Genomic DNA, 14678 nt, shown 5'->3' with positions numbered 1-14678 from the left:
TTTAAATTGATCTTTAAGCAATTGGAGGTTGATGACAAATGTTAATAAGTCAATTTCACTGTTACCTATCAATTTTTTCATGTTTGGAAAATGCACAAGAGACTTCATTTTCAAATGTGATATCCACAAAACTAGCTTAGCTCTGAACGAGTTTACAGCCTCTATCATTTTTGCTTTATGTTTGTCCTTTCCCTGCAGCTCCAAGTTTAAATAATTTAGTTTTTCCCTTATGTCCGTTATGAAAGACAAATCTGCTAGCCAAAGAGGATCTCTTTGTTCTAAAAATTTTTGATTTTTCGTTGCAAGATAATTTTTTATTTCTCCAATTAAATGTAGAAATCTATCAAGGACTTTACCTTTACTGAGCCAGAGTACTTCAGTATGTATTTGCATAGCATTTATTGGGAAAATGGAAAACTTAAATATTTTATCGTTGAGCACAAGCAGCGGGCGCACCTAGATCGATCGACGGGCGCCATGGTGCCCGCAGGCATAGGGTTGGGGACCCCTGATTTAAACTAATTTACTATTCATTGGATATCTAACTGACAAATTGCCTCTTTGTCTTTGAAATTTTAGGACGTTAAGCTCAAACAAATTTTATCATATAATTTGGCTGGTAAATATTAAAAAAAAATTTGATTTAAATAAAATAAAAAAAGTTTGATTTAAATCAAATAAATTTGATTTCTTAGATAGTGATTTTTGCAAATAAAATACAAAAACAGTATCAGAAGCATAGACCTTTAATTGTTTACAATGTGTTGCATGGCAAATATCCAGTAGAAAAATCTGTTGAAGTTTTGTATTCAGTACTCGAAATGAGAACCTTTTTCAAAGTGTTTAGGAAAGAGGATCCCACTTTGTAAAAGTCAACGTTGAAATCCTTGCTCCACTTTTTGACGAGAGGTGAAGAGAGTTGACCCACGTAATATTGCACTTGGTACATATCCCGAGTAGAGAAGTCTACTCGAGTAGATTGTCGAGAAAGAAGAGGAGATTGTAGTTTGAATTTTGCAATCTTCATGGGGGGTATCCACATCAATATGCACTGATCAGTACAATCAATCTAAAATAAAGATAAAATGAGTTCAAATTATGGAAGAGATGGTTGACTGTGGAAAGCTAAGCACTAAGGGTTAAAATTCGTCTTAAGATTTCCCTGTCACTATTTCCGATCTATTTTTACGCCTAAGCTTGGAAAAGCGCACCATTCAATATAATTATACTTGTAGTGTTTTCAATATTATGTAGTCTTTCAATTTAACTTTCTACAAAACAAATAATATAAGAATTCAGAAGACTCCAAAAGCATTCTATGATGCTATCCAAAAAATAACAACGGGAAATATTTTACACAATTGTAGCAAAATAAAGAAAAACACTCAAAACGTGGCAAATTTTACACTTCATTTATGTTGCGACATTAATTTTTTTCAATTTATTTTAGGCTCACGATCTATTAGAATTTATAAATTATAGAAAACTCTTATAAATGGTAAAATGTCGCGTAAATTTTAAGAAAAAAAATCATAGTGATATAATTCCTGAACAATAAGGCTGTTCACACATCACCTGGTAAGCATAACATAAGCAGATACACTGGCAGGGCTGATTGTGCTCCGGAAAAAATCCGGATTTCCGGACTTTTCGCTAACCGTGACCCGGAAGTTTCCGGAGATCGAAGGTTCAGATGTTTAAAAAAATTGGTGATCACAAAAGATTTCGGAAATCAAATTTCCAAAGGTGGAACTTAAAAACGCATTTTATTTTATTTGTTTATGAGAGAGCTACTTTATAAGCTTAAATTCAAGATTAATATCCATTTTTTATCAGTAAATAGTTATAATCATAAACTCAAGAAAAAAAGACATACTATTTGTAAATTTCAATTGCTTCTCTAGGTCATCATAGGTACGTGTAAAATTTTAAATATATTTTAAGTAGACTGGGAAATATTGAGAAAAAGGAAAAAACCTTGTTTAAATTTTTTTTCTAATTTTCCGGTTTAAACTTTTTTATTTATTTATTAATTTTTTTTACTCAAGAAATTTTCCGGAATTTTGACTGGGGCTCGCAATCACCCCTGCACTGGTGGTTTTCTAAATTTCGTTTGCATTCAGTCAACCATCTGTAACAACATAGGTAAAAATAATGAGAATTTAGTCACAAAACAGAATGTGTCAAAAGTTGCTGGATCCAACAACACTTACTTTTGATTGAAATAATATTCGGCACGTATAGGACTTTTGACTAATAATAGTCCACAAAGATAAAAGGACCATTTTATGATAATATTTCTCTGAATTAAAAGGTTTTGAATCAGTCTTTTTCAATGCAACAGCGTCTACATAGAATGGCCTCAGGTCATCCTTTTTGCCACCACGTGACAGAACGGAGCTGCAAGTCTTGCATTTTATTTCTTCATCGCAAGTATCAATCAAGAATGTATCAAAAAGACTGGAATGCAGATAAATACAAGTTTCACTCACGTACAATGTATTCTTTTGAAGACCGTGTTTGGGAGTCACTTTCTTATGACAAAACCAACTCTCTGACAAATCTGAAAAACTGTCACAATATTCCTGAACACTGTTAAAAGTTTCAGGGCAGGTTGATAACGGATTATCACAATTTACGCAAATGACTCGATACGTTTCGTGACACTTTATTTTTGATTTGAAGAAGTCTTGTAATGTATGGGACTCTGATGCGCTTTCTTTCACACTTTCTGGAATTAATTCCCCACTTGAAATTTGTATCCGAAAATTGATTTCCACTTGGTTAGTTATAACATCAACATGTTTTTCACAATCACGGTTACTAATCTTTTCTGCACTATTTTGTGATGAATCAATTTCGAGAAGCCCATTGGTTATTGTAAGATCTGAATTATGACAGTATCGAGAAATAGTTAAAATGTCATTGTTTAGGTCAATTTCCTTAAACAAATTATCATGTACCAACACTGATGACGGAATTAAAAAATTTTCGGGTGTTAAAATCTTAACATCATGGAGTAGTTGACAACTATTACAAAATTGAACGGATAAATGAGTTTTTGTGCACGTAACTTTTATATAATTTATCTCCGTATTCTGAAGATTACATTTAACAGAGCATTGAGCTGATAAAATGTTTCGGTGTACATCAATCACAACAGAATACATTCTTAGTTCTTTCGTAGCATTAAGTTTTTAGAGATTTATTTGCTTAACAACTAAGTTTGAACTAAAATTGGACATTTCATTCCATTCTTTTCATTCCATAAAAACATTCTTTGTTTATTGCGGCTGTTTAACAGTATCAATCATCAAAAATTGATATTATTGATATATTTGTTAAAAAACAGCTTGTCTTTTAGTTTTGAAAATTGCGTTCGTAAATAGATAGAATACTTAGTATTTCAAACAATGACATGAACTCAAAAGTCAGAAAAATTTATTCTGCATTACAGTTCACATTACATTTTAGTTCTTTGAAAGCTAAATGCTAAATAAAATCTTAAGCATACAAAATTTCGTTTGTTCTTCGGAAACCCAAATACCGGTCAATGGACTTGTCATTCTAAGAAGTTTTCTTTTAAAACTGTAATTGCTTTCTTTTACCAAAAAGTAATATAGTGTATTTATTTTATGGCAGAATAAATTGAGTTTAGCAATGAAATTTCATTTTCTAAGCATCAGTTGATTCAAGTTTCAGTTGATAATGTTAAATTATGAAATAATTTTTAATCAATTTGTTCTTTCTTTCAAGCTTTTAAAAGATTTATAAATATATTTAGTTTGGATTTGCGTTAAAAATATCTTCATGAAATAAAAATTTGTACCTTTTCAGTTATAATTTTTTAGGAAGAGTAGTAGTTGTATAAAACATTCAGAATGTTTAAGTTTTTACATTAGCTGCAGTTAAAAGATTTTCTTTCTTTGTGTTGATATGCATAATAAACTTTTTATGACCTATACATAATGGAATGATTTCATGATACGAAATATCCCCTACATTATTACATTAATCAGTTGTTTAACTTGGTAGAATGGTTATTTTGGTTACATAAGTAAAAAAATAAATGTTAAATTTATCTTTATTGCATTGACTAATCATATTCATCTAACAAAAGGACCGATTGGTATGATTTACTATGATTCAGTTATAATTATTAATTCATCGATATGCAGAATAGAAATATTAGTTCATACAACATTATAATTTTAATAACAAACTTAGTTATAGCATAACATTAAATCACCTTATTTAAACTGCTTAAAGAGTTAGATAGCCTATTTCATTTGATGATTTATTTTTTATAATTGTGTGTTCATTATTCTTTCTTCTAGAATCATGTGTGAAATATCCAGTCTACTTCTACGGCAGTTAAGAACTGTGTTGATATATTTATCTATGATCTGTTTAGTAAGTCTTTTTACAAAAATCATTTTTATTCTGTAGTATTACTCAAAAAAATTAATATTCTTCTATTGTTCTATGTTGACTGATGTAATATTTTGATAGCTTTTCTGATTTTTAAACTTTTTTTTTCATTAATAAATATTTAATATTTGTTTTTAAAATTTATATAAGATGTTTTCCAATAGCCTAATATTGAAATTTATAAATGTGTTATTTAAATGAAATATATAAAATTTGACTGCTGCAACATTGAAAGGACATGGAGTAAAATATTTTTTTATTTTTAAATTCCCTTACTTCTATAAGCAATTATTTTCTTAAATTTAATTTTAAATTTATTTAAAGATAAATTTTAATTTTACCAGAAACATTGAAAGTGCACATAATGTGATACACAGAATCATAGAAAAGTGCAAGCTGAGAAAAAGTTTATTTGACTGATGTTTCAATTACTATTTGATTGATGTTACAAATACAAACTATTGAAATTTTAAAAAAAACTTTTTTTTTTCATTATTATTACAAAATAATTTAAAACTACAATTTTTGATTTAATATTTAAAATAGTTAATTAAAAACTTAGATTTTTTAATGGAGTGATGCTATTTAATTTTTTATTTATAAATTTTTTTTTATGTTGTCCTTTATATCATGGAGTTCCCTTGTTCTACCTTGCAATCAATATTTTCGTCATCACAGAAACTTTTTTAGCATTAATCACTTAAAAAAAAAAATAGTTAAAATCAATTTGGCAGAGACTGATGAAAAGAAATTTTTCCTCTCATTCATGCACCCACCTTTTTGTTATGATTACTTCATTGCATTTGACTTCCAGCCATCAAGAATTGAACAATAAGGCAATTGGTTTTTCTTCTGGGCATAGAGTGTTCTTTTTCGGCATTTAGTTGTCATTTTAGCATAGTGCAACTTATTAATTTTTGGTGATGTCACAGTATTGTAAGCATAAACTTTAGATACAACTTTTTATGCTATGTGATCTGGCCAGAATACATGCTTTTCAAAGTTCAGTTTTTTTTTTTCAGAAATGATTTAAATAATGAACAATTACCTGAGTTTTTGGCAAAAAATGAAATGCTGCTTTAGTTCTGAAGAATTTATGGAACCACATTTGCAATGAAACATCTGCTCACGAAACATTGTTTCGTTTTTTGTGTCTGCGACAAGAAATCTGCAATTTTTGAGCAAATTTCCAAAATTAGGTGAATGAAAGGGGGGATACCAATTAAGAGTCAATAAACTGCTTGCAGAAAATTTTGTCTAAGTCTGCTTATATTATTCTAACATTATATAAGATAAAATAGATTATTGTATATATTATATAAAACGCTAATACGTATGTATCAATAAAACCGATGATATTTCTTTTCTCCCGTTGGCAACAGTTTTCATTTTTAATTGATGGGCTTCGGCGCGCAAGAGCACGTAGTGAGCATCATATGGCTAATCTACATTATATAAAACGCTAATACGTTTTAATCGATAGGCTTCGGCGCGCAAGAACACATAGTGTGAATCATATGTCTAATCGGGTGAATTCTCACCAAATTATCAAAACATTTCTCACAAAATTATCTTCATCGAAGCCGATGCTTTACATCCGGCATTCAGTACTACAGTGTAACGTCCCATATCCGGACGTCCCTTTCCCGGAAGGGTTTTAACAATCAAAATAAACAAACATCTCTCCATCTTCCCCTTTCCTAAAAAAAAAAAAAGCCATAAATCACCAGAAAGGGGAAGTGAAGATCTATCAAGACCATTGAGTGACCGTTAGTGACGCTCCTCCCTTGGAATGTAGGAAAAAGAGGGAGATTTGTTTTCAAAAGACCGCAACTGAGTTCCCTCCCCCCCTCCTTTCCCATGCAGGTGGCTAGTAAAGGAGGCATTTCCTGGAACCTTTCTACTGAAAGAAGAAATACTGTGGAAAAGGGTAAACAGGGCAAACGTTAAGGTGGAGGGGGAGTCAAAATGGAAAATTTGAATAGGTCTAAAATTCGTTCTTCCCCATACCATGTAATATTTAGGAGGCTGGGGGAAAAAGGGGGTAATGTTCTTTCTTTAGCAGATTCCTTCAGTCATGGAAGAAAAAATAAAGAGAACCCGATCAGCGAGCCCCGCCTTTATGCTTGATTGATAGCCAATGATTGGAGAGAAAACAATAATTTGTTACTTCCCCACCCTCAACTTAAATGATCTCCTCTTTACACTTATTTTCTTTCACAAATAAGGAGGAAATGAATTTTTCTCCTCCACCTACCCACCTTAATGAATGACGGGAATTTCCCTTTCTTGCTTGAATCATTCTAGTTAAAAATGGCGGATTATTATTTTCATATGTCAATTTTTTTTCGTTTTCTATATTTTAAGCAATAATATTTTTTTTCTAATATTTCATATTTTATTGATTAGATATTCTAATACTAAAACATTATTCCCCTTAAAAATAATGTTTATTTATTTTTTGCTTCTTAGATTCAGATCGTTTATTAAATCATTTTAAGCTTTGTTTACCTTGGGGGTCTATTATACGGAAAAATCTATTATACGGACTTCTGGAAGTTCCACCGATTCCGGATACGCGACTTTACACTGTATTTCATATTGTTTTACAACACATGGTTTTAGCTCTCTGGTGGGAAAGACTTTAAAACAAAACTTGCAACTGTCACTTTTCTCAACAACTGAAATTTAGAATAGTGTGATTAAGAAAAATATGTGAACTGTTTGCAATTTCAAATTAATATTGAAATGCACAGGTTTAGAATTTTCTACAGTGAAAAGTTTTCGGAGCTTCAGTGTTCAAAAAAGTATACAAAAGCTAGACGTAAAGAACATATCCAATGAGCGAGTTAAGCGAGCATCGGATTGCAAAGCAATCCGAAATGAACTGCGAAAGCAGTTCCGAGGGTTGGCGAGCAGGGGGAGAAGCCTCCTAGTATTTATTTATTACCTAACTTTTTCGCGCCAACTGTCACCGGTACGTGCCAGCAAGAAACACGCTCAGTTCTCGGCCGACATGCCGGCGTGCAAAAGCGTATTCTCATTCACCCCCCGGCCGTCACCCATTAGTGCCAGTGTTCTGGAACGTTTTAAAAAATAAAATTTTTGCCAGAAGATGGCATTGTATGTCCATATGGTTTCAGATAATTTTAAGAATCGAATCACCAATCATAGACATGGTTCTTCTCAATGTTATTTTTTCTGAAGTGTAATTGTGCAAATAAGTCCAACTCATTAATCTAACAGGTAAAGGTTAATATATATTTTTCTTCAACTGATTGTTGGTTTTTCTTCACAATCAGTTTCACACAAATGTCTTTTAAAAATATACATTTAAAAAATCGTTCTGAAACCTTAAAATTCTTATTGCTTTAAAGTTATTTAAATCTTTTTTCTTTTAGGGTATGTGTACGGCCATACCAGGACCTACATTGCTTGATCTGCAACGAAATGTTCATTCTGAAACGAATGAAATTTCAAAAGTATATATCGGTCGTTCTATCGGATATCTTCTTGGATCCTTCTTTGGTAAATAAATTAGAACTAAAAGCTGATTTTTTTTTTTAAAAAAAAGCTTTTTTTTATCTAAGAATGTTGTTTTAAGCTGTTCAACCCTTTAGAGATATTGATTTTAAATTATAATGTTGACTTTGAAATTATTATTTAAATTAAACTAATTAGGAAATTTTTTTTATTCTCATAATTTGAAAACGTTATCTGTCATCACTGTCTCCTTACATGCCTTATCTCAAATTAAAAAAAGAAACTGAACCTGCTTTTAAAAACATTAAGAATTTTGTACTCATAACATGTTAGCTTTTCACAGTAAGTATAAAAAGAGATTAAATCAATAATTGAATCAATAATTGAATCAGTTGATTTTTGTCTTGTCAAATCACTACGTGATTTAAATGGAGTAATTTAAGTCACATAATTATTTTCATTATCATTTGATTTAAATCATGATTTTAATGTGATTAAAATCAGTCCATTTTCTTTTCAAAATCAGTTGATTTTTTTTATAAAGTTTATAAATTAAAGTCGAAAATATTTTCTGAAATTTTTATATAGAGAAGTAATGCCTAAGTTATTATTTAGTCTTTTAAGTAGACAAAATAAAGTGATCGATGAGGATTTTAGAACTTTTAAATTATAATTTGCCATTAGTTTAAAAAAAAAAAAGAAGCAAATGATCGAAATAATTTGCTGTTTCATGTACATCAATCTTTCAATTATATCTATTTAGTTTTATGTTTAGTGAAATTAAACACAAGGTCTTTTAAAATTTGTTTGTTTGTTGTTGAGTTCATTTAAATTTCATTTGAAATCTAACTTATAAATTGAGTATGGATGGTTGACTGGATGTGAACAATAACAAACTTCCTAAAACCGTAAGAAATTTAGAAAAACTTCCGACGTATCCCTCCACTCGTGTTATGTTTACGAGACAATGTGTATTTAATACACACTTAATATTCTAGGAAGTTTAATTATTGTGATTTGTGTTTAAATTTACACATCATTTTACCATTCATAAGAGTTTCTTACAATTTATCAATTCTAGCAGGTTGTGAGTCTAAAATATATTTAACAAAATTAATATCACAGCATAAATAAAAGGTAAGGTTTGACATTTTTTGACTGTTATACCTTATTTGGCTATATTAGTGTAAAATAGTGTTATTTTTTAGATAGCGTGCTCGTGGAGTCTTCAGAGTTCATTTGTTTAATGGAAATTTGTTGTCATTCCCTGGGAAGGATAGCTACGAAGTCTTTTTCTTTTTATACCGCCAGATGGCGTTCTTTTTAAATTTGTATGTGTTTGTTTGCTTTTTGTTAATAAACCTTTACTTTCTGTCTGAATCTCGATCCACGGACTACAAAATTTAAAGGTAAAGGACGCGTTATTTTCTAAATATTACAAGTATAACAATATTCAATGGTGCGCTGTTTCATGCTCAGACGTAAAAATCAATCAGAAGTAGATTACAATGAGTTTTATCCTCTAGTGCCATCTCTGCTTACTTTTACACGGTCAACCATCCATTTGTTTCTACAAATTCATGAAAGTGTTGAACTGCTTGTATAAAAACAACAAGAATTTTCTTTTAATTCAGTGATATGTTTTCAATAATGTTACAATATTAATCGTTTGAATTAGAAATGTTAAATATTTTAATTGAAACATTGTTTTTAGATAATTTTAGGCATTTCTAATCATAGATTTGGTAAAATGAAAGAAAATTACATAAACATTATTTGAATGAAAAAAAAAGAAGTCTGTTTTCTTATTGCGATTTTAGTCAACCTGAATATAAAGTACATACTTGAATAATGTTTTCTATTTTTCAGGTGGTGTTCTGTTGGATCGTTTACAAAAACCTCAACTTCTGATGTTTTTGTTCAGCTTTATTATGTCAGTGTGTACGGCAGCCATACCATGGAGCGATGATCTTCTTTTATTGGTTGGAATAATGGCTTTTAGTGGTTGCGCAATGGGAGCATTAGATACTGGTAGGGAATCATTTTTTTTATTTATTTCCTTTCGTGTTTGTATTAGACTAGGTCTAAACAGTCAAAGTCAATGGTAAAAAATTTAAAGTGCTTTGACTCATTTAGGTCACAAATATGTTTTATTATCAGTTTTGAGTTATTTAACTTTTTTTAATGCACCTTACAAAATGGCTTTTAGGCTATAAAAAACATCAAGTAAGGTAATCGTAGGGGTTCATATATGCATATATATATATAAAGGAATAAATATAAGAAATAAATTTAAAAAAAGGGCAGGGCGCTTTGAGTTTTGAAAGAGCACTCATTTGACGTCTTAAATATTTATCAAATTTTGTAATAACTGATTTTTATGCTCAACAATTTTTAAATTATCCTCTCATACTATTTTATGAGTGTATTTCCTCAAGTAATTTTCTTTGATTATCAAAATAAGAAAAAAATTTGCAGTTTATGAAAGTAATTAAAGGCATGCTAAAAGGCAAACATTATGCAATTTTTTTTCTTCAAAAAAAGTAAATTAGCAAAAAATGATTAATTGATAAACAACTTTTAAGCTTTCCTCTATAACTTAGACCAAAAATTATTAGGAAATAAACATTTAAAGATGCATTTTTTTTTTAAAAAAAAAGGGTTTTATTTAAAAAATTAGTTTTACGATTTAAAATTACTTAAATTATTAATATCCACCTCCCTTGAAAAATAAAATACAATCCCAACAATGTAAATATTGGTAATACATAGTAATCAGAATTATACCGATAAATACAGATACTTTTACCAGTGTGGAATTATTATTTAAAAACTATGAATAATTTTTTTCAAAATGGAATCTGAGTAAAAAAAAACAGTTTCTTTAAGGGATTGCTGCTTACTTTTACCAAAAGGTCACATTTATTAAGATCAAAGGGCCGTGCTTCAAAAAATACATAGGGAGAACACTGGTATATATCTGTTATCTATTGTAGTAGAGTTTTTACATTAGATAGATCACGTCTGTGAGATGCTCCGTTTGGCTTTGTTGATCTTCTGTTGATCTTTAAATCCATAATTTTTGTTATCTCTATCATTAGAATCAAGAAATCTTTAAAAATCCATTGAAGTCTCTGAAATTTTGAAAAATCCCGGAAATGCTTAAAAAATATCATTAAAAATCCCTTTAAAAAAAACTAATTCTGAACCTTTAATGCATTTTACTTGGATTATTTCTTTTTAGGTTTGAATGTTTGGTGCTTAGATCTCTGGAATGATGAAAGCAGTCCTTTCTTCCAAGCTCTTCATTTTTTCTTTGGACTTGGAGCTTTTGTTGCCCCCATCATAGCAGCTCCCTTCCTCTCCCATAACGACCACAACGACCTGAACTCCACTCTTTCCTCATTCAACCAATCTTCTTCTCCTCTAGACTTCTCCGACTACGAGAAGGCAAACGTTATTTACATTTACAGTATAATTGGTGCTATTTCGTTGTTTGTATCTTTGATGTTTATGTTTTTGTTTCTAACTTCTGTAAAACTTAATTCTTCTGATGAAATGCAGAAATACAAAGATCCAAAAGTGCGTTTTAAAATATCCATTCTTCTCTGTGCCTTTTTGTTGATTTGTGTGTATTGCGGACTCGAAATTGGATTCGGGCAGATGATAGCAATTTATGCCGTGAGGAGCACTCACAAGTTTACAGAGTCTTTAGCTTCCTATTTCACTTCCGTTTTCTGGGGGACATTTACTTTTGCGCGTGGTATATCTATAGTTCTAGCTGTGAAATTCAGCCCTTTTGTGATAATTGCTTGTGACTGTTCCCTCATGTTCTTTGCAGCGACACTATTAGTTTTGTTCGGAAATACTTATGAAACCTTTTTGTGGATTGGGACGGGGGCGTTGGGTGTCGGATTTGCCTCATTCTACCCTTCTACTATCACTTGGGTCGAGCAGTACGTAAATATCGACAATAAAATCGGCTCCTACTTTGTTGTCGCTGCGTCTGTGGGTGAAATGGTCGCACCGCTGACAATCAGCCAATTTGTAAACACTAAACCCGAGTTTCTTTTTTATGCCACAATAACTTGCGTCTCTTTATGCGCAATGTTTATTATTATTTTAAGGATAATAACTACACATGTGGGTTTAAAGATACCCATCACAACTGAGATTTGCTCACCCACCGAATTACTGGAATCCGAAAAACAGTGTGACGAAAAAGGTACCATAGGTGAAAGAGAGACCTTAACGAAAGTTTAGATTATCTCTTTCTACTTTTAAAATTAAAAAAAAATTATAAAAAGTTCTCTGCTATTTAAGATGTTTCATTCCTGATAATTTGTACTATGTATTGAGACAATTCCATTATTAGAGACACAACATTGTCAAATATTTTATAGCTTTAGATTTAAAAAAAAGTGAAACAATTTTACTAGTTTTGGTTAAAATAGATCTTGGGCATTATTTATATTTGCTAAAATTTCTATTTATTTTCATCAGTAAAACAAATTAAAACGTTCTGTTAAAAATATTAAATTGAATTATATTATGCAATATATTAAATCATTTCAAATTTCAATTTCTTAAAGTATTTGCAGTCATACCTAGCGTTATTTTAATGAAAAATATTGAAACTGCTCAATTTTTTTCTGAAGTTATATGCATTGCATTTAGTGTGTGTAAATATTATAATGGAATCTCCCTTTGATAAAGTTTCTTAGTTATTCTTACTTTTCACTTAAATGCAGTAATATCTTTGCAAAGTCAAACATGCGATCAACTGATCTGTTATGCACATTTACTGCTAGGCCCCTTCTTTTTATACTTACCTAAAAATAACTAAGATATTTAAAAAAAATATTATTAGTCCGTTTGAAGCAATAAAAAAAGCAAGTTGAATTTGCCCTTACTATTCCTTGATTATTACTCTGCTAAGCATTTATTTTCATACTAGTGGTATTAAAACAAATGACAAAAATATATATGAAAAAATGTGTATAATTTTATGATATACATGAAGCAAGATTTTATCTGCTTTTTTTTGCTTTTCATGAAAGAAAATAGTGTTGAAATGTATTCTCTGGTGAAATCGATAATCAAAAATATTGAAAATGCAAAAAAGTCGAAGCTCACACTCAGGGTTGTTCTGGGATTTTCGTATGATTCTTCCAGGTTTAAAAACTAGGAGCAGGGCTTCCACGCATTTCTCGTAATTCTGTGTATCTCAAGACTATTGATTTGCGGAAGTCCACGAATCGAAATTCGACAAGAAATCCGCCGATTTTCACAAGTTAAAATTTAAATTGCGAAACTTTCGTTAAATTGCGATAAAGAGACACTTTCATAAATTTCTTTATATCTATATTGAAACCACAATTCTGTAAAGATTATTAAAAATGCTATAAAATTTAAGAATAAGACTTTTTGTGCTTTGAGGAATACAATATATTTTGTCCGTAAAACTTTCGCTCAGCCTTTTGCTCAACTTGGTGTCTTGAAATAGAAAAAAGTGAGGGTCTCTTAGAGACCATTTATATCAACCAATGTTCCTTAGACAAAATGCAGCCAGAAGAATCAACAAGTCTATTACGGTTTAGATGTAACTTATAAAATTCGTGTCCAACCTGACACTCTCATATCCTTTGGGGGAAACCTTTGATGATTTTTAATGGAGGTTCCCCTGGAAATTAATGCCGGCACCTCGTATAAATTAAATTTTTTTAAAATTTACAGTGTTGAACTTCTTAAATAGCTGAGAATAGTTTATGAATGTCGTAGATCTATATTACAAACTACATGGTTTAGATGGGCACAGTTAATAAATGAATGTTTATTTTTTAACTGTTAGTGGAATTGAATTTTAACTGTTCTCTCTTTTAAGTGTTCATACAAAAGCACATCATCCTCTGAGATTCCCACAATTTGCTTCATAAATATCTGTGATTTTTAATGTAGCTAGATCAAATCAAATCTCAATTTTTATCGTCTATAGAGTACTTATTTTATCTCATTGTTGAACTACTACCAGGGGTCAATCTTTAAGTTTTGCATAGCTTATAGTTTGTTTCAGCCCACCTGAAAAAAAAATTTCCATTCAGTAATTTGTAAACACAATTTTATCGGAAAGAAACCTATTTTACTCTGGAAGAAACTGTACAATAGGGTTGATGTCCTCTTAGACTAGGGGTGCACAACTTTTTTGAGTGAAGGGTTGCAAACATGATAATTTTTATATTAACGTTGGTGTTCTGTTCACCAAATATTTTAATCAGTAAACTTAACATATTTGCAGAAAACTAAATACTTTTATTTATTTGAATTTAGTTAAAATTAAAAAAGTGATAAATTTTTTTAAAAAGCTTATTCCATTTTTCACAATAATTAATTTATCAAATATATATATATATATATATATAAAATTTCAAATCGGCAACACGGACTAAATAACCAACTTATCACTATTATACAATTAGTTCAGATAAGTATTTCACTTATTGGGTTATTCTAGTTGGATTAGTATCAGGACTACAATGATTAATGGATTAGGTTTTTAGGCTTATTTATGTTTCAAGTATTTATTTGTACCAGGCAGTAAAAATTTTTTTTTTCATTTATTGGTTCCAACTCATTATTCATTCCAATTAAATAGAAAAATGGCGTTTTTTTTTTAATTTCGTTGAATATTCTTTCGGAAAATCAACCATTGAACGCATTTAACAAAAGTAGCATTTAACATTTTTTAAGAGAGAATTCCACTTGGT

General features: G+C 30.2%; 2 protein-coding genes across 3 annotated transcripts; one reads left to right on the top strand and one right to left on the bottom strand.

Moving 5' to 3' along the window:
• Nucleotides 1-730: 730 nt before the first annotated feature.
• LOC107453826 (uncharacterized) lies at nucleotides 731-3322 on the bottom strand. The gene is made up of 2 exons (XM_016070789.4): nucleotides 2214-3322; nucleotides 731-1069 (listed from the first exon to the last, which is right to left on the bottom strand). Exons 1-2 carry the CDS (start codon nucleotides 3168-3170, stop codon nucleotides 755-757), a joined length of 1272 nt encoding a protein of 423 aa, XP_015926275.2. The 5' UTR covers nucleotides 3171-3322; the 3' UTR covers nucleotides 731-754.
• Nucleotides 3323-3410: 88 nt separating this feature from the next.
• On the top strand, nucleotides 3411-13680 carry LOC107453814 (sodium-dependent glucose transporter 1A). 2 transcript variants are annotated; one of them, XM_016070776.3, is made up of 5 exons: nucleotides 3411-3590; nucleotides 4338-4413; nucleotides 7833-7959; nucleotides 9784-9945; nucleotides 11159-13680. In XM_016070776.3, the coding sequence occupies exons 1-5, from the start codon at nucleotides 3490-3492 to the stop codon at nucleotides 12175-12177; spliced, it is 1485 nt and encodes a 494-aa protein (XP_015926262.2). In that variant the 5' UTR covers nucleotides 3411-3489; the 3' UTR covers nucleotides 12178-13680. The 2 variants fall into 2 exon arrangements, with proteins under 2 accessions (XP_015926262.2, XP_015926261.1); XM_016070775.3 differs by having other exon boundaries at nucleotides 3489-3614.
• Nucleotides 13681-14678: the final 998 nt, after the last annotated feature.

The sequence above is a fragment of the Parasteatoda tepidariorum genome, chromosome 9 (genome assembly GCF_043381705.1).
Source record: "Parasteatoda tepidariorum isolate YZ-2023 chromosome 9, CAS_Ptep_4.0, whole genome shotgun sequence".
In the NCBI taxonomy this organism is placed as follows: domain Eukaryota; kingdom Metazoa; phylum Arthropoda; class Arachnida; order Araneae; family Theridiidae; genus Parasteatoda; species Parasteatoda tepidariorum.
This window is presented reverse-complemented; position numbering and strand designations above follow the sequence as displayed.

Coding starts and splice junctions, on each gene's coding strand:
- LOC107453826 (XM_016070789.4), bottom strand. CDS start 3,170: ATGTATTCTGTTGTGATTGATGTACACCGAAACATTTTATCAGCTCAA. Junction 1,070..2,213: donor GAATATTATTTCAATCAAAA/GTAAGTGTTGTT, acceptor TCTTTATTTTAG/ATTGATTGTACTGATCAGTG.
- LOC107453814 (XM_016070776.3), top strand. CDS start 3,490: ATGCTAAATAAAATCTTAAGCATACAAAATTTCGTTTGTTCTTCGGAA. Junction 4,414..7,832: donor ATTTATCTATGATCTGTTTA/GTAAGTCTTTTT, acceptor TTTTTCTTTTAG/GGTATGTGTACGGCCATACC. Junction 9,946..11,158: donor AATGGGAGCATTAGATACTG/GTAGGGAATCAT, acceptor ATTTCTTTTTAG/GTTTGAATGTTTGGTGCTTA.